General features: G+C 40.8%; 1 protein-coding gene across 4 annotated transcripts in view; it reads left to right on the top strand.

Annotated features, from left to right (window-relative positions):
• FGF13 (fibroblast growth factor 13) overlaps positions 1-19,665 on the top strand; it is a 296,980-nt gene that overhangs the window by 168,737 nt on the left and 108,578 nt on the right. For 3 of the 4 annotated variants that reach the window (XM_072043132.1, XM_072043133.1, XM_027465297.3), the window contains one exon: positions 19,063-19,230. The exons of the other annotated variant lie outside the window; for it this stretch is intronic. In XM_072043132.1, the coding sequence (XP_071899233.1) occupies positions 19,065-19,230 (166 nt within the window). In that variant the 5' untranslated portion in view covers positions 19,063-19,064. The remainder of the gene's footprint in view (positions 1-19,062; positions 19,231-19,665) is intronic. 4 annotated transcript variants of the gene reach the window in all.

The raw sequence follows: 19,665 nt of genomic DNA, 5'->3' as shown, positions 1-19,665 counted from the left end.
TTGTGGGGCTGGAGATGGGGAAAATACGGTGGCAGTGCTCCTCAGGGATGGGGGGGGGAAACTCCACATCCAACACTGAAGCAGCTGAGAGACAGAAAGGATGCTGGAAGGTCAACTTCTTATCCAGAATAAGGGCAGAGATAGCTGGGCTTAGTTGTTTATCTGAAGCAGACCGAAGAAACAGTCACCGAAACCCTGAGGTTAACTTGTGTTGCGCATTCTGTCTGTGGTTTGTGAGGGGAGCCATTGAAAACAGGACTAAACTCTCATTTCTTATGCATTACCAATCACCTCCTGAACAATAACTTTCTGTCAGTAACAACCTAGATCCACACCAGGATCCACATCAATTCCCAGAGCTGTCACTTTTCTCTCACAATAATTTATTTGCTTCTGTAATTGCTTTGCTGGATTTTTCTGACATCCAGGAACTGGGTCTCCAGCACAGATCTTAACATCTGAGATATACCGTGGATTGTACTGCATGCTGGGACATGCTGATAGTTATTAAAACTTGCCATTCACCTGAGTGGTCAAATGATGCAAAAAACAGAATGCAAATGTATTTGGAAACAGATTACTAAGTCTATTCCTGGCTGTGCACTGGGCAAGTCAGTCACGACTTATTAATAATTCTGATCTTGGTTGTAATCATGAAATTGTTGGTAGGTGAAAAGGAACAGATATGAGCACAGTAAGAGAAATAGATACCCTTCCTATCTGTTGGGTTAAACTTTAAATAGTTGGTTCAAAAGAATCTGCATTTAATCTACATACTGTAGTGCATACCAGATATAGTCCTCTGATAATTTAGGCCTGGTCACTGCCTTCTTCCAGCCTGTGGGCATTGGTTTTGTTGCCTTGCAATGTGGAGGTGAACAGTGCGTGGTTTATTCTCGTGGGATTGAGGGAAAACCAGGCCTGAGACCTGTTTTTGGAGTAGCTGTTGCCTCCCTCCCTGCAGCTCTAGGCAGAGGGAGTATAGTGGGATGGGATGAGGGTCAGGCTGCAGTTGTCTTGAAGAGTGAATTGTATCACGGCAAAGGTCTAGAAGCCCCAGAGGCCTCTACTAGTTTGTTCTGCTGTCATTCTTTGCTGAATGATGAAGAGAATGTGAAAAATGATTGACATATTTTTCAAATGTATTTCACATCTTCATCTTCACAAATGTAGAGCTTTGGACTTAAATCCCCACGGACTGATGGGGTAGGACTGGAGTCACAATTGAATATGTGCCTCTAAAAGTAGATTTAGACCTTTTCCATCATCCATAATGATTTGACAAGGTTGATATTGGTGAGCATAGACCACTGGTATAGTGCAGAGCTCAAATTAACCTCTAACATACTGAAACTCTGTATTATCACTGAAAACCCAAGGAAATTAAAATATATTGTTTATAGAATTCTCTGTGGTAGTCAACAGCTCCTTGACAGTGTTTTCCCATCATCCAAATCTCAGTGAAGCACTCTGCTCTTCCTGCAGAAGCTGCTGGCTCAGTGTGTCAACGCAAATGTTGTGAGAGTCTTACGTTACAGAATCCGTATTACAGGATAAACTGCTGGTCTCAGTGTAAAGTAGGAGGGAGGGAGAGAGAAAGCTGACTTCAGGAAAATAAAATGTTATACTAGGGAAGAACTAGTGAAGAGTCTAGAGTTTTGCATCATTTAGATAGCTCTGGTAAAAGGAAACTAGTTTTCAGCATTGCCTTGCTCTTCTCTGAAACCTGCTGCTGCTGCTTTTGTTCTCCTCTGCTGTCAGCCTCAGTCCTCCTGGGCTTCTGCGGGGACATCAGCAGAGTTTCTATAACATTTTTTCATTCCTTCTGGGCATGGGTCAATTTCTGAGTTTCTTAGGAAATAAAATTGGAAAGAAAACAAATGCATTTTCTTAGTCTTGTTAACTCAAAATTTTATGAAGAGTATTTTTTACACCCCTGTTAGGTCAGAGTAGGAAAGTTTCTTCATGGTATAGTACAAGTCATGACAAAACAGTATTTCAAAAATACAATGGTGAACACTCATTAAAGTACTTACACCAGGTCATCTGCAGTAAGCAATCACTTGTTGGCTAATGTGACTGTCGAATGAGACAAGTCCCCTTGTGCTCATGTATTTCACTGAAGGTGGCACATCTGTCAAGTCTTCCATGATTTGTATTTACATCCTCATCTGGCAAGAAGTTAGTTGTGAGAGTGAGAATGAATCTGTTTTCAGAAAGGCTTGTTCGGTGGCATTTTGCAGCATCATACGGCCCATCTCAAAAGAGAAAGTATCACCTTGATTTCACTAAAAAATGCAGCATAATTTGTTCCACAACTCCAGAACATTAGATCTATAATTTAAAAATCAGAACTGAATCAGTGTGGAAGGTGGAAATGCCATTGATTAGTGCTGATCTGGTAGGCAGTGGAACCTGCTGTGGTAGCATTTGTTCAGATCTGAGAATTAAATCTACATGGAGATGCTTCTCCAATCTCAGTCCCTTGCAAATGCCTTGTGTCCTGGGCCTCCTGCCTCTCCTGTCTTGGGGCAAGGTGGCTTCAGCCACCCATGCCATCTTGCTGCTCCCAGATAGGGATGCAGAAGGTGACAGGGATGTTCTATGCTTTCACTGTATGTGGTAGAGATCCAGCAGGGAGGGAGAATTGTTCAGCAAAAGTAATCTCAGAGCAATTAATTGTTTCAGAAGAAGCACTCTGGCAGCTTGACCAGTAGTTCTTGTTGTTAACATAAATAAATAAATAAGCAAACAATTAAATAGAAACTGTGGTAACCTCAGAAGTGAAGCGGTTCCCTGCCTCCCTCCTCCCCTCCCTTCCCTGTTGCTGGCGGCAGAGCAGTGCTGCAAGCTGGCTGTGTTTCACATGAGATGTGGCTAAATTTCTCCAGAAAAAAATATCCAGAGGGACAAGATGCGATGCTCTCGTTTCTGACATCTTAAGCTTGTCACAGACGCCGAGCCTGTTTCACCCAATGTGATTATCTCTCCCTCTGTCAAGGAGGCAGATGCCTCAGCTAGGAAAATATCGTCCCCAGCCTGTCATCTGGATTCTATAAATGGAAATAGGCCTTTGCAAAAGCCAAAAATTATATTTAGTTGCAACTATGGAAGGGGGGGGAGGGGGGAGAAGGAATAAATAAAATCTGAACCTTTCAGATTTACAGCAGGAACAACAAAGCACTTAGGTTAGTCCTAATCATCTGCAAATGTTGATGCATTCATTAAATGTACTCTGCACAAATAAAAGTTATCTTTCTGTCACTCCTTTTATCTTATTCAAAGCATTCACTTGCCAGTCAGGTTTCTGTGTACAAGTCATAAATATTCAGCTTTTTCTGGGATAGTTTTTGCCCAGTATTTTCGTGTTTTCATCTAAACTCTCCATATGCCAGCAGCAGCAACAGCAAAATGCTGTGAGCTGGAGGTGTGTATTTCAGTGATGTAGCCTTGGATAGCCCACAGTAGCCTTATCTGACCAGCCATTATTAGCCCTGGGATAAAGAATGAGCCAAAAAAATAAAATTAAAATCTTGCTAGTTTAGGTATGAAGAAAATTTAAGCACAGAGCATGCTGCAGTGCTGGAACAACTCTTACGTGTCGTGTCACTGCCCTGTGGGGTAGGCATGAGTGCCTGTGAGAGATTAGTTATTAGGGCTCAGGTTTTAATAGCTTTCTGAGTGTAGTGCTGAGTAAGCAGACTGAATTGCCAGTGTTTTAAAGGCCATTCAGGAGAAATCAGGGAGACATTTTTCAGAGCATTCCACTTGATTGCAAAGCTGGGTCAGCCAAAAAACAAAAAAATAAAAAAGTGGACTTCTCCAACAATCTCAACACAGGGAAGAAGTGTCCTTTTGAAATTTTATAGAAAGTTACAAGACCAAAATTGTTCTTGGGCAACTACCACCTCACCCCCTCTTTGGTTGTTTCAGTTTCTTCTCTTGTCTTTGTGCTGGAACTATCTGCATTGAATCCCTGGAAAGTGGTCAGCACTGCTGCACAGATCTACCATGCTGGTCAGAATGGGACCCCAGGGTGCCACGTTCCCAACTGGTCTGCACCAGAGATGTTTGGTCATTTGAGTGGTTGTAATAAGTTAGGTGAGAACGCTGCGAAAGATAGACTTCCTTAACTTACGTACGGGCTTTGAAACCAAATTAAAGCCCTCCTGCCTCTCATGGTGCTGTGAAAACCCATCCAAAGCTTACAATGAAGTTATACTTCATTTATTTGTTCCTGTTACTCATCAGGGATGTGTCATCAGCAGGGAGTGATTACCAGAAGGAGGTGAGCAATTAAGTGTTAACCATGGGTATGGCAACCTGTGAAAAGGCAGAAGAGTACAGCGATGAGCACTTTCTCTAGCCTTTATAAACGCCAGTTCACTCTGTTAAGATATGTACCAGGGGTCTGTGCAGAGCTCTCCATTATCAGAAGGCTCTTTGAGAGCACAAATGAATTAATTGCAAAAAGCTTGGTAACATCACATCAAAGCATAATTGTATTTGCTGTCTCTTCCGGAGGGGAGGAATGTGGAGATGAAATTAGTGATGAACCACACTTGACATTTTGCTCTCCTTGTTCTAAAAATGCATGGAGATCATTGATGGTCAGGACCCCGTTTATTTTAATTCTTATCCTGAAGGTGTGTGCTGTTGCTTTTGAGGCCCTCTAGGATACTAACTTCCAGCGTGGGTGTGCTGCTGCCAGCAGAGATGATAAATTGTGTGTCATCCTACCAGCCTCTCAACCCCATCTCTCAGCTCATGAGATTATGGTCACAGATCCTTGTTGACTTTTCTGCCCCTGCTGTGAGCAGAAGAGGGAGAAAACCTTGTCTGTGGTCTCTTTCCTCCTATGTGACCTTGCTTTAGTGGAGGAAAAAACTTGGTCAAGGGTTGTATTGCCTCTGCCCAGGTACTGGATCTGCTCACGCTAGGTTTATGGGGCCAGTGCAAAGGATGCAGATCTGGGCTGGGCTCTAGGACTGGGGGTACAGCCAGGCCTACTGGTGGCTAAGGAGAGTCACGGAGTTCCAGGATTGGCTTACAGGCCTGGATCTCTGAAACATCAGCCAGGTCCCTGGGAAATTCTTTGTGAACTTCCATGAAGAAATTCATGGAGTTGACTCACGAAAGTTTTCCTGAAGACTTGTCTGAGATCGCTGTTATCCTGCCATAGGTTCATTAGCAGGCATTTGTGTGTTTGCTTCCTCCTCCCTCCTTCCCGTTGCTCTCTTTCCTGTGATTGCCTGGCCTTCAGTGGAATTCGGTTGCTGTTCATTACTTCAGTTCTCTACCCAGAGGCTGACATTTTTATTTATTTTAGTATTGTAATTTCTATTTTAGGATCAAAAAGAAAATAACATTGACCAAAAAGAATTAGAAGCAAGAAGTTTTTCAAAGAACTAAGCCTTTGAAAATTAATTTTTTATTCAGTTTAATTTCATGGGTGCACAATTTCTATTACACACAGGCCAATTGGGTTGCAGTAACTAAAAAAATATTTATTTCAAGTCTTGTAATGTGTTATTTATGAATGAATTATAGTTATAATGATTCACTTACAGGACTATTGTGACAACAGTACCTTATCTTAAAAATGGGAATTTACAATATGAAATAGTTAATTAACAATAAGAAAGAGAGTGAATTGAGAAGATGCATACAAATTGACAGCAATAACAGAATAAAAGCCAGGGTTTATATGGTTTTGAATAACACAAACTGAGAAGTCATAATGGAGGAAAGAAAGATTTAACTTCCACAGAAATTTAGATATTAGTCTGGTTTCTGCACATCTCATCTCTCATTGAAAAATGTCTTAGACTTGCCAGGCCTGGTTCAGAGAGAATTATGGTTGTAAAGTAATAAATGGGATCCATTGCAACTGTGCAAGGACCAGTGGATAACTTAATCCTGCATGGGACTTACTTGGCAGTATCATAAAACCTTTGCCAGATGCAAGATAATGTCACATAAATATTTAAAGCTGTAATCGTGCCACACCACATTAAAAGATGGGGGAAAAAAAAAGATTCTGAAAGGGAGTTGGTTACTTTCAATTTAAATAGATCATTTAAAACAATGAAAACAGTGATTCAATTTTCTATATAGATGCGTGTTCACCTGACAAGAAATGTAAAGAGGGCAGACAAAGTCCTGTGGTGGCAAAGTGGTGGAGTGTCTCAAGTGGGCTATAAATGTTTCACCAGCTGTTCTCTGTTTCCAGCTTTGTTTTCCTGAGATTTTGCAATTGTGGTGCTACCATGTTGTGCATAGATAGGGTGCTGAGAAGTTTTGTTTAAGGCGTGGGTAAAAGTTATTCCGTCAGGATATGGCTGGGCAGTACTGGGCATGCCTGGGTGATGAGGTTCAGGAGAGTGCTTCAGCACCAGAGAGCACTTGGTTAAGTGATGTGCTTATGCAAGTTGTGTCCGATTACATTTTGATCCCCCAAAAGCTTCTGTGGAGCTCTTAATTGCTTCATGTCTTGTGTTCTGGCTGTTTACTTTGCTTTAGGGCGTATACTGAAAGGAATGAATATTGAGATTGTAGCCTCTTTCTGCCTAAAATTTCATCCAGATGCCCATTATTTTCACTTTTCTGAGAATAAATAAATGAGATGCAGTGAGCATACAACATGTCAGCTCTCCACACGGCTTCTGTTTTGCTCACCCACAGCTATTTCAAGTGCCCTTCCAGGCAACTGCCCACAGCGGGACACTTTGTCTAGACATGATGTGAAGCTAAAGCCGTTAGTCAGACTCTATTAATATATGATATGCAAAACATTCCTGGAGAGAAACTTCAGCATGGATCTGTCAGATTTGACCAAGGGAAGCGCTCTTTCATTGTCTTACCTGGTGGGAGAGAATGACTTCTGATGGGTGAAGGCAAGGTCTGAGCCCCAGCATCACGAGCAGCCCGACCCAACACGGCTGTGGGAGCTCTCTGGCAGTTGAGTCAGCTCTGGTGTCAGCTCCTCAGCTGTGAGACACAACAATTACAGCAATAATTTGAGTCAGAAAATTGACAGAACCATTTAATGAATGTGAGAGTGACAGTGAGTCATCTCTGATCATTGTGTTTAGCAGCCTGAAGATCCACAGGCACCCAGGACAGGCTCGATTCCTTGCCTGTATGACAGCTCAGGACAAGGAGAAGCAGCTCAAAGTCACCGTCTCCTTCCTCCCAGAGAGGACTTCATGTGGATTTGATCCCAAAACACCAAGGCAGTGAGAGTTAGGACCTGTTACAGACAGTGGCTTGGCTGGTGATAGCATCTCTACTACATGCAGCCTTCAGCCTGTTCTTAGCATTGGCGCACAGCTGGTGTGTGTAGCAGTGTCAATTGTGTAACTGGTGTGAAATGAATAGTTAGAGCAGACTAAAATGCTAATAAAGTTTTACAGAATCTCTTTAGGGTTTCATTTCAGGAGCAGAGTACATTGGTAATACGGAACTTACAGATTAGTAGACTTAAAAGGAAAGGAGAATTTTTTTTTCCCTACCTGCAAAAACCTCATTTCTTAAATGAATTCTTTGAGAACTTTCTGTTCTCCGGCAGTCACTTGAGATGCAGTGGAGTCGTGGGGGCTAATATTAAAAATACTGTAAGTGCTTATGTAGCATACAGGGCAAGGAGCAATAGAAAGACTCCTACCACCGGTGATTAGGAACCGTGCAAATACTGCTGAGCACGCTCTTTGCAAAATTGAACTGTCCAAAGCAGCACAATGCTCAGTAATGAGTGTTTGCAGGACCTACATACTCAAGCACTTGTTTTGACAATTGTATGGGACAAATCTTCAGCTATTGTAAATTGCTCTGAAGCTTTTCTTGAATTTTTGCTATGTAACTGGGGATGATACTAGTCACATCCACGAGTCTTGGGCACTTACAGCAACATAAAATCCTTTCCACATTTTAAAGTGTGTGAACCAACGTCAGAATAAATGTTTTAATTTATTTTGAGCTATGTAAAGGCCCAGTAGGCATAAATATGGTAATAATGTGAACAGCGATTTGTCTCTAATAGGGATGGTTTCAAAGCAGTACAAAAAGTGATCGTGGTATCCCTAGAGGCAGCTCCCCAACTCCAGTCTGTGGTACACAATGTTTTTACTCAGTTTGAAAGAGCAGCTTTCTCTTCCACTAAAATAAAAAAAAAATAAAAAAAAAAAAAACACTTGCTACATCCTAGAACACTAGAAGCTAATTTATAGCTCAGTACTGAAATAATATCTTTTTTTCTGAAATTGTCTCTACTAACTTCAATATGGTGCTACAAGCCAGAGGACTGCCATAGTTACTTCACACACTGGAATGTGAAATGTGACTTTTTTTTTCTTAGAGCTCTGCTGTGCTTGCTGTCTTGAGTTACTTTGTCATTTACACTGATGAACAACAATGCAAGCATATTATGCAATGTGGTGTAAATATACGCACACAGAGGCAATAAACACCACCGTTATTTCTGCTTTACCAGAACAGCCTTACCTTGATCATTTTGCCATTTGTTTTCTGAAAAAGTTCATTCTGAATAGTTTATTGCTGCTTGAATGTTTATGGGAGCTCATTTATGCACTGAGTAGAATATTCTGTTGCAAAACCATCTCCTATGTCTGGCAGAGGATGGTAGCTGTGCATGTTTGTGAGGTGGCAGCTGCCTGAGCTGATCACCTGTGGCAACATTTGAATTTTGTGCTAAGTTGTGTGGAAATGTGTGCTGGTCTTTAAAAGATGCATTTCTTTTCTACTACCTCTTCATCATGCCATTTTTGTTGGTGACATGTCACTCAGTTATTGAACAACTGCAAGGTATGTTGGCCTTGGACAGACTTTTTTTTAGCAGAACAGCAATTTGCTAAGCCAGGATTGTTCATGTGAGTTATTTACAGTTTGGCTTAAGCAAGTACCTCTTGGTGGTGGTGGTGGTTTGTTTGCTTATTCTTTTTTTTTGCTAGCTTGCAAACACATGATATTGAAATTCCTTTCAGATCAAGTTTTGCACTAGAATGCTGCCCCTTTTGTGTGCCAGGTTGTGTGCGCAGCCATCTCGATACACCTGGGGGTACACAGATGTAATCTCAAATATACTCCGAGCTATGCCAGCAGCAGCTTTCTCAGTTTATCTTCCCTCACTGCTGACACCTGCTCAGTGAATTGAGTGGCTGTGTGGAACCAGGGCCCCTCTCTGAGCGAAGGCAGCTTAAAACAGTAGGGGGAGAAAAGACAACCTTGTAATGGCATGCTTAGACAGCCTGCCTTGGTACCACTGCCAGTGTGTGCATAAGCAGGGCAGATTGGCTTCCCTATTTTGGGGAGATGGAAGGTCTTGCTTATTCATTGCCTGCTTGCAGATGATGCCAAAAACTGTCCCCGCAGTTCATTTGGAGAGGGAGGAGCTGGTAGCATCATACTTGTTGTGTTGAAGGTAGCTCAGGTTTTTGCTGTGAGCTCCTGTCTGTTCAAGCTGGAATAAATGGACAGTGAAAGTCTTCATCATGTGTATCCTGCTCTGCCAGGGTGGTGTCATTAACCAAGTCACTGCACATTTACTGTTCACATCAGGGTAGCAAAATCATTCCTGGTGTCAGTGACCCAGAGCTGATCACTTCTTTAGCTTTCTCTTTCATACGGTCTTGTACAATGAGTTGAAAGACACTAATTTATACATAAAGTAATGTATCATATTAGTCAATCTTTATGGAAATCATAGCAATTCTGGTGCAATTAGGCTGCTAGTACTTGGTGGCTGTGGTGTCCACTATGTGGAAGCACCAGAATATTGTAAAAAAGGAAGTTGGGTGGTTGAAAATGGACTCAATACACTGAATATGCAGCTGGACCCTGCAAGCATGATCGTTAAGGTGGACAGTAGCAGGAAAACAGGTAGTTTAATCTTTTGCTGATTTGGCTTGGTGCTGGCTAAATCGATTTACAGTGAAAAGCAAAACCCCTCTGTGTATGTGCAGCAAGTTCATTGTAACCATGCTGTATAACAGAGATAGTGTAATTGTACATGGATTTGAGTAAAGCCCAAAGGGATTTTTAGGTAAGGGAGGAAGGTGGGGGGAATTCTCTCAAGCACAAGTGTTAAACCTTTGCCAAGTGAAGTTTCAGAAATTTGTTTCTTTTATTTCAGGAAGAGGGGAGGAGGAAAAAAAATCAGTATTGTGAGTATTGTTGCACATGACTCTCAATCGATACTCCATTTAAGTGGATATAATGATTTAACACTTCCTGGGCCAGACAGGAAAAGAAGTTGGTTAATTGTCAAAATACTTGAGGTGCATTTTTCAGTCACATCTTGGGTTTTAGAGAGCTGCTGGCTGGGGAAAGTGCTCCAGCAGAGGTACTACCCAGGTAAATAGAAACGGTAGTGCAGGCAGAGGTTTCTCTGGTTGTGTGCACGACTCCAGTGAGACTACAGTTGAGTAGTATTTTAGAGGTTAAATAATTAGCTGCAAAACTTCTTGGTTTGCAGAAATCACTTGTGGATGGAGGTAACATAACTAAAATTTTAGCATGAGAAAAAAACATCATGAAAAAGCTGTTGTCTTTCATTTGACTGATTTAAAAACAACGTGTGTTTGTCTGTATACAAACCCAACTTATATATTCTTGGCATTTAAAGTATTGGGGGAAAAAAAAATATTCAATTCTTAAAGTGCAGACTGTTGCTTAATTTCAGGTAGAATAGATGGTTTTCTTTCTCTGCAATGATTTTTATGCCATTCATGCAGCAGCTGTGTGTGTGGCTCAGGCCAGAAGCAGCCGCCTGGCCTTTGGGCAGCAGTGCTGAAGCAGAGCAGTGTGCAGGTGCCCAGCACCTCCCGGGGAGGCGGCAGTGCACTGTGCTCCTCTCCCTGGCATGCCAAGGGTTTTTGCTCCTGCTGATTAGTTTTCTGCACTTTGCTTTGAAAGATTTCCTCTGGGGCCATTTCTCAGAACAGTTCTTTCTGTAATGGGTTTGAATTTTAAAACACTTCATTTCTTGCCTCCTTCCTTTTGTTTATCCACAGTAAATGAGGCAAATAATTGGGAGGTGTCACCTGTCCCTTCATGAATGGTGCTTCTGTTCTTGTCCCCTTCTTCCAAGCAAAATGCCCAAGAGCTGCAGTAGTCGAGAGCCTCTGAAACAGTCATTGAGGACTGTACTGCTGCTGTTCATCTTCTGTTTCCCAGGAGGTACAGCTGATCCTTCTTTCAGATTTCCAGGAGGGATTCAGTCTTCTATTTGAGGATATTGTTGCCTTTTGCAGGCTCCTTTTCCTTGTTCTGCTCTTCCAGTATGATTCTGATTTATATTGGTGGTAGTTTTTATGTTGTTTCTTTTTTATTTTTTTCCTTTTTTTCTTCTCTCTTCACCTCAAGGGAAATTTGTCTCCTTTGTAGCCCTGGTGTTGTCAATAGATCTTCTATAAATAGCAAGAAAAAGCTACAGGCGTTTCCATTTCTGTTGTCTTCCTTTGTCATTTGAAGCTATTCTCCTAGCTCCAAATAGGGCTAGATTAATAATTAAATTCTTATTAAAGTTGCGTTGCACAAAAACATTCTAGTATTTCATAAACAGTGAACTACAGCTCTCCAAAGCACTCTCATAAACTGTCAGCTTCCCACTCATCACTGGACCTTTCTAGCAGTTCCCTTACCACCTCCTTCTCTGGTTGTTTGGTTTTCACCACAATGTGAGGATTTTCTCGTAGACACAGAGGCATTCCTTGTTTTTTCTCTGGTGCTTTTGATGGCAGCCAGAACTTGATATGAAGATGCCACGTCTTTTGGTGACTATGCAATCAGGATGTGTTGTTCAGCTTCTGAAGCTGCCCAAACAGCAACTGCCGTTTCAGTGTCCTCCCCTGAGCCCACCCCTGCTTCTCCATAAAGTGTCCCCAGTTCTCCATGAAGTGCGGTGTGCTTACAGCTCTGCCATATGCCGGCCCATGTGCCTGTGGCTCTTGATACGCGTTCCAGAAGAAATGAATAGCGCACTGTAAATTACTATCTTGTCTGCACTGGTGCATGGAGCAGCCCACCTGTTTGAAAAGCAGCCAGCTTGCGTTTATTTTAGCAGATGGGGAAAGCAGAAAGCCACTCTGAGTAGGCAAGGAAGCAATATTTGTTCATTCAGTGGCAAGCGTGGCAAAGTGGTAAACTGAGCTGCAGAGCTGAGTACGAGTGGGCACATGTCTTGCATAGCAAAACTACAGATCCTGGTGGCTGGGGAGGGGAAGGCAGCGGTCTGCCCAGTGCAGAGTAAGTTGTGGACATTGCTTAGCCCTTGAGGAGCAGGAGCATGCATCTTTAGCACAGCTCAGATGCTGGAGGCTGAAAGCATCACCGAGCAGCATCTGGAGAGGAAACTGCAGTTCTCCCAGACTGGAGTAGGATAACAGTTGTAGGCAGCTGCAACACTGAAGAGTGGCCGGATTAAGTTAATCAAAAGCTGTTTGTTAGTAGATGAATGCCCAGAACAGCTAGGAAATTAGGCTGTGTGCGGAAATGTTAGTGCCTTTTCCACAGGGGAAAGAGCAGGCACATTCTTAGAATTTATCAAGAATTTTTTGATGTTGGATGTCATTGTCTTTATTATGCACAAAGATCTAAATACAGTCTTATCTCGTCTAGTCTTTTTAGAGGATAACAGCATATTACTGCTAACAGTAAATCCAATTACTCTTTTAGGTCAAGCGGGAGCATTTTGTGCAAATATTTTTGGAAGATCTGAAAAAATTATTCTATGCGGTTGACCCAAAGAGAACACATCAGAATTTTTCAGCAGATCAAAAAGTTTAGAAATTCCTACTCAAACTGAAAGAAACATGTTGAAAAAGGCATTCAATTTTGATTGTAAGACATTTTTTTTATTTTTCAAAATTAAGATATTTCACAATGGAAAGCAGTTTCAAATTAGAATAAAAATGCTTCCTAAAACCATTGGTGAAATATTCTCATATGTTGGTGAAGGCAGGGTTGTGCAAACCTTAAGAATTAATTCAAAATGAAATGTTTTGCTTAAAGCAGGTTTTAACTACATTGTTCTGGCTCACTTTGTCTGTTCCTGGTTCTCTAATAAGGACTTTATTGATTGTGTAGGGAATGACTGTGCAATAAATACTGATAATCCATCTATAGCAGGGAGGAACTCTGTCTTGGACAGGAGAAATCCACCTGTGGATGCACTGAAGTTGATTTAAGTGGTTTTTTTTCCTGTTTTTTGGGTGTCACAGTTGATAAGCCAAATTCTACCTTCTGCTTTGCTCATGCTTGCTCATGGCTAGCAGGAGGACTGTGTCTTTCCATCCTCTCCTGACACCTTATACAGAAAGAATTTCTGCTCGCTGCTTTGCTTCAGTCCAACAGTGCAGCCTCCAAATAGGATTAGGATTTGGCAGAAATCTTTGGGGGTGCTTGTACCGCAGCTTCTGCTGTGATTGCAGCAGTTTTGGGCTGTTTGGATGAGATGTGAGCCAGCATTGTTGGCTGCTGGTGCAGGGAAAGTGAACAAAAATTACGGTTGATATTGGATTGTGAACCTGCCCACTAGATGGGTAACTGCTGTGACCTAGACTGCTCCTTCATGTATCTGAACCAGCTAATTTAGTGAATATTTAGGAATCTCTGCCTTATGCAGCAATCGCAGCAGGGGCTGGTGGTTGTATTTGCCATAAGGATTATTACTTGGACTCCACTAGTAAACTCTGGATATTCCTGTGATGCTTATGCTGTAAATAGTAGTTTATCCTCCCTCTTCCACCAAAGAGAGCTCTTAGACTGTCTACTGTTGAATCTCAAAAGCCTCAACTCCTAATAACCAGTACAATCTAATTTAGATCAGTAGTATGAAAAGTCATTAGTTCAGGTAGTAAAAGTCCTCAATTAGACAAGAAATTTGCTTTCCCAATAACGTAAGTATCTGAGCTCTTCCAGACAGCTACTACCCATCTCAAAATTTATGCACTTTTATGCATGCCATAGAACTGCCCTTTTAATATCAATTCAAAAATAAGCACAGAGAAATAGTTGCCAGAAAAGAAATTTATGGTATTGGTTTGAGAACAAAAGACTAGGTGCTGCTTCCCAGCAAGAGGAGTGAATAAATCGTGCTGTTGGCAACCTGTCAGCGTCACAGCCTCTGTCCAGCAGCAGCCTCCAGATGTAATGAGAGTTCTGTTCAAGTGGAGCTCTAACTTTCAAATATCGTCTGAGGAAATTCAAGGTAAAAGTTACAATTTCCACAAGTTAATTTTATTTATTTATTTATTGACCTTTGGAATTGGTGTGTTTCCAGTTTGGTGTCAGATTTTGGTCATGTATTGGGTAGAAAGGAGTAGGATGAAAGGAGTAGGACTCAAGAAACAGCTTGTTGTGATTTAACGTTAGCAAATGTGGCAGCTTGTATTTCTTGTTGCACCTATCTTCATCATGAAAAATTGTATATCAGTGTTGACCAAACTTAGAAGTTGTAAGCGTCTAAACACAAGATGGAAAAATAAGTTTGACTTGTAACACTAAAGTCCCAGGGCTGTTTGGTGAGAGTATTTCATTGGGATTTTGGCAAAGCTGAGCGGGGGAATTAAATGGATAGACTACATTACCATTATGTGGATTTGAGTGTATCACAACCCCAGAATAGAATTTTATTTTTTAATTACCTTTTGTGCTCTAAGTTCATTATATTGTTAAGGTGGTTAATAAAAATCACTTCAGCTTGGACAAAGTAGGGAGAAAACAAAGTGGCAAAGAAAAGAAGCTGAGGGAATTGTTCTCGCATATATACCCGAGAGCTTTTCATCAACTACTTCAATGCAGAAAATGTTATTACAGAAAAATACCCCACTTTTCTGCCTATTCCTTGTTTTGCAAACACTGACTTTAATCAAGCTTTTTTTTTTTCTTTTTTTTTTTTTTTTTAAGGTTTGTCCTTGCAAGGAAAAGAAAGCAACCTGACATCTTACTGTTTTTTTCTAAAAGGGGGAAAAAAATAAAAGCAAACCATTTCTTACATAGCTGTAAACATCCTCAGAGTCCTAGGTCAATTCACTCCTGACCTTTCTTTGTTTTCTGTGGGTAAGGGAGGCAAAGGATGAAGGAGGTGCTCAGTGAGCATCGCTATCATGTTCTACAACACAACCTGACAGACAGCAGCCATGAGGTGTGTGCTGCTCTTCGTATTGTTCTTCCAAAAGAGTTGTGTTGGGGGAATGCTTTTTCTGTGTGTGTGTGTGTGTGTGTGTGTGTGCGTGCATGCCAAAGAAGGGATTTTTCTTCTATTTGTGGAAGTGTGATTTAAGAGGCACTCTAATACTGTTCATGGGTTGAAGGTCTGATGTAGAAGTGTGATTTCAGTCCCTCTGAAATGCCAGGAAAAAAAGTTGTCTATTGCAAGTGTAAGTATCTTGAGGCTCATAGCATGTAAAACTAATCAGACTAAAAAATAAATAAATAAGGGAACCTGAAGGAGGAAAACCATGTCACAGGTCATTCAAGGAGGGAAGTCAAAACAGATCCCTGGAAGTACAAAATTTGTATGTTAAATTGTGTACAGCAAGAACAGCCTAACAGGAGCAGGGAAGTGCCTGGTTATTAAAACAGATTCACCCTATGGTTGCTACAACATTTAGTTAGCAGAGCTGACACCTTTCCATGTAAAGACTAGGGAAAAATGTTTCTGTACAGCTTTATTACATTCTGAATTATATCAGAGAATATTCAGTGGGAAACAGAGCCAAGACCTATGGACAGACTTGATGTTATGGTTTCTGGCAATTCTAGACATGACTAAAATGAAGTTGGACATGAAAGAAAGACATAAAACAGCAGTGTTTAGCTGGTGTGTTTGTATAATATAAACATGTCTGAATTTATCTTGAAAAACATCCTGGTGCCGGTGGCCATCTTAAGGATGGCTTTCCTTTCCCTCAGTAAGGCTTGCAGGAAGAAGGAAGTGGGTTTTATTTATTTTATTTATTTATTTATTTTTCACACTGGCTTGTGGTCAGTAAGTGTGTACTTAACAGTCACTTACTGACTGTGAGTGTAAGCATATCCTAGGTCCTGCAATTAGCACAGACTCTGTAATGAAGGGTACCATAGAGAAATCACAATGTCATCTGCTCCACATTGCACAGTATGTAAATACCACTTTGGATTTTTGTTACTTCCCTAAAAAGTATTGCCTGTTGTCTACTGTGGTGTATGTGTGATTGCTTCATGTATATGTTTTTTATCCCATTAGCAAAATCATACCAGACTCTTTGGTGATATTTCTCTCATTTCTAAAGGGTTTATTCACAGATCTTGAATAATGACTCTTTTATGGTTATACACTGATTATTTTTAGTCCTCAAAAATGGACATCAGGTTTTTGGAGGTTTTTGCATTATATTCTTCTGTGTGGCTGAAATTTCCCTGTGGGCTGGTTGTTTGCACCCGTAGCTGAGGTCCTGGTGCTGTCATTTCAGTGGCTCCATGAGGGTGCCTGGCTGTCATCATAGCAGGGAAATGAGGCTTTGGGGTTAGGGTTTTTTCCTAGTTTTGTCATAAATTCTCAGTCTGACTTGAGGCCATTCATCATGTTAAGAAAAGGTTTTAGCTGTTCCTGTCAAAACAGTGACATCAATTATGTTACCCATACATCATCCCGGCATTAAGGCTTTATTAGAGCTGTGGTTCCTAGTATTTGCTCCAGATGTCAGTGCTATGATGTTCCTCAAAACCAAGGCTCTGCTACTCTGTATTCAAGTAACCTGAGGTGTGTTTGCTGATTTCAACACATTCTCCATTTATTGACGGTGTGTCTCTCTTTATGTCTTTTTCACAAATAAATCTGTCTGCAGGTGGTCAGAGTATGTGCATGACTGGTAAAGGACCAGTTAAACTGGTAAAGGACCAGTACTTCATTCTCCTCAATGACCCTATCAAGCAGCTGCTAACCTGCTTTATGCATGTTTTTTAAAATTATTTTTTTAACTGTTTTACAAAAGTGGTGATCCAGCACCACACAGCATTGAGCCTTGTGATTAATTCCCCCAGCTCCCACAGCTGAGTGGGACTTCTGGAAGGACTCTGCCTCTCACAGGGTCAGCCCAGGGACGTGCCTCTTGCCTGAGGCTGCTTGTGACAGTGGGACACGCCAGCTTGTTGGCAGAAGGTAGCTGTGCATTTCACTCCTGCTGGCTGTTCATGTTTCTCAACACACATTATCCCTGCAAATGTCAGAGGGACACGCCGTAGGCTTCCTGCGCTGTTGACGTCAGTGTCACTGCACACAGCTCACTGGTGGCTTTGTGCAAACTCCAGCCATAGCAATGTCTGCGTGGTGACTTCTTAGAGGAGTGACCCATCAAGGCTTGTTGATCTTTGGCTCGTCTTGGGTGTTAACTCTTAGTGATCATTCCCAGCAAGTTCCCTTCAGTTTCCAGGCTGTCAGTACGTTTCATGAATGCATATGTAACCTTCAAACAAGCCCAAGTAATACTAGTATTGTTAAGGGAGCAATTATCCGGTGACCCAGACCTTGTGCTCCAGTGACCTACTACTCTTTTTTTTTTATTATTTTTGTTTAACAGCTCGTGCTTTTCTTTTAGCTTATACATCCCTTTTAATGATACTTCATCCAGATTATTAGTCTGTGTTACTGGCGCTGTGTGTAGTCTAATGAAGCAACAACAACTAAGGTGACAAGTGTCTCATACAGATTAATGAGGTCTTCAATCAAGGTGACTGCCCACTGTGGAAAGACTATCAAGCTGAATCACTTATCTCCTATACATGATTTTTACTAATGTCTTTTTAATGGGAGAATAAAAGAAAAATCTAGAGAATGAAAATGTAAGGGGATCATAGTTGTTTGAAGGGACCCATGTTTAAATTGATCTGATAATTCTTAAAAGTGATTATTCATTTGCAGATATTTAGGAAACAGTTAAATTGCTTGAATTAGCAGCCAGCGCTTCTAGAACCAGATAAATTTATATAGTGCTGCTACATCTGCAATTATAGGCTAGCTTGTCAATGGTTACTTTCTCGATCTTTGGGATTTTTCTTAATCTTCGGATTTATTTATTTTATTTATTTGCTATATGGTTGTACAGTCTCAGCTTAGTTTTGGATGTAGTTCTATAGCTATGCATCACATTGTGCATAACTAGTAGTGGTTATAGACTGTCCTTCAAAAAAGCATTTAATTTTTGTTCTTGAGAGATGATCTGTTCCTTAAAGCTGTAAGCTGGGGGATCTTGCTGTCTCCATTATTAAGGCTTCAATTTTTAGATAGTGGAAAAGTGTTTTAATTCTTTCTGGTAGTGTAATACTTTGAGGTAGCTGGAGCTTTCTGTATGCTATTCATTTTATCTTTTTACCATTTAATACTCTAACCCCATTCAGAAAACATTTCAGACTGCATGTCATGTACATGTATATTATTAATGGCAGTATTGACTTAAAAGATCAACTTTAAAAGATGACTTGCTGTTTTACAAGAAAACCATCATAAAGACTAATGTGCTTTCTCTTTGTACATCTACTTTTCTACCCATTGAAAATAATGATCAAGTCAAATGTCACTGGATTATTATCCTTGCTCTGAGAAACTCTGTATAATTACATATTCTGATAAAGGCATGTTCTTTTTATGTTGGGGAATAGATATACTGATGTTGCATTACCTGCATATGCAGAATGATTAATCCCTGATGTTAACATAGAGATTGCCTATGGTTAGGCAGTAACAGCATGCTTTTTTTCTTTTCTTTTCTTTTCTTTTCTTTTTTTTTTTGTAAGAGTTATTCCACTATTTATAAAAGCTGCATGAAACAATGTAAATTGTTGATGTTTATGAGAAGAATTGTTTATGAAAGTAAATATTTTCCCCTCACCCCTCTATCATCATGACTAAGATACTTTAACACTTTAAATTGTATTTTCTTTCCTATAAACCTTTTTTTCCCCTCCTTTCTTCCCCCAACCCTGACATTATGTAGTTGATTTAATTCTCTAGATTGCTTTCCTCAAGCTCTAACTTGAGTTCATTTTGTTATGTGGTGACCACAGTTATGGATGACGCTCCCCCTGGCACTCAGGAGTACATTATGTTACGGCAAGATTCGATCCAATCTGCGGAATTAAAGAAAAAAGAGTCCCCTTTTCGTGCTAAGTGTCACGAAATCTTCTGCTGTCCACTGAAGCAAGTGCACCTCAAAGAGAACACAGAGCCGGAAGGTTTGTGGCACTATGGATCCATGTTCTGTTTGTTTCTATTATTTTTATTTTTCCATGTATGTCCCTAGAATGTGCTGTGTGTTTTCCAGCCTGTGTCAGTGCAGTGCAACTGATGCAGGAAGCGTGATGCACTCCATGTCCCCCTTTGCTTGCCTGTTAGTGTCTGATTCAGCTATCACGGGACACTATATACAAGCTATGTACAGTATCATTCTAGATGAGAAGTAAAATGACGCTGCTTTTTCTTAAATAAAGTTTGTTTGTTTCAGCTCTCATCATTACACACTGCCCTTTTTTTGGCTGCCAAAAGTTGCTTGCTACTTAAACAGCATCAATTCCAAGTCGGTTCTTTGCAGTAACGTTTCTGAAGCTGCACTTTGCTGAAAATAATGGCACTTAGGCTCAGATTCGGCTTGTTCCCAACACCTTTCACTC

This window comes from Anas platyrhynchos, chromosome 10 (assembly GCF_047663525.1).
Source record: "Anas platyrhynchos isolate ZD024472 breed Pekin duck chromosome 10, IASCAAS_PekinDuck_T2T, whole genome shotgun sequence".
Classification (NCBI taxonomy): Eukaryota; Metazoa; Chordata; class Aves; order Anseriformes; family Anatidae; genus Anas; species Anas platyrhynchos.
Note: the sequence above shows the minus strand (reverse complement) of the source record. Positions and strands in the feature narration are given on the sequence as shown.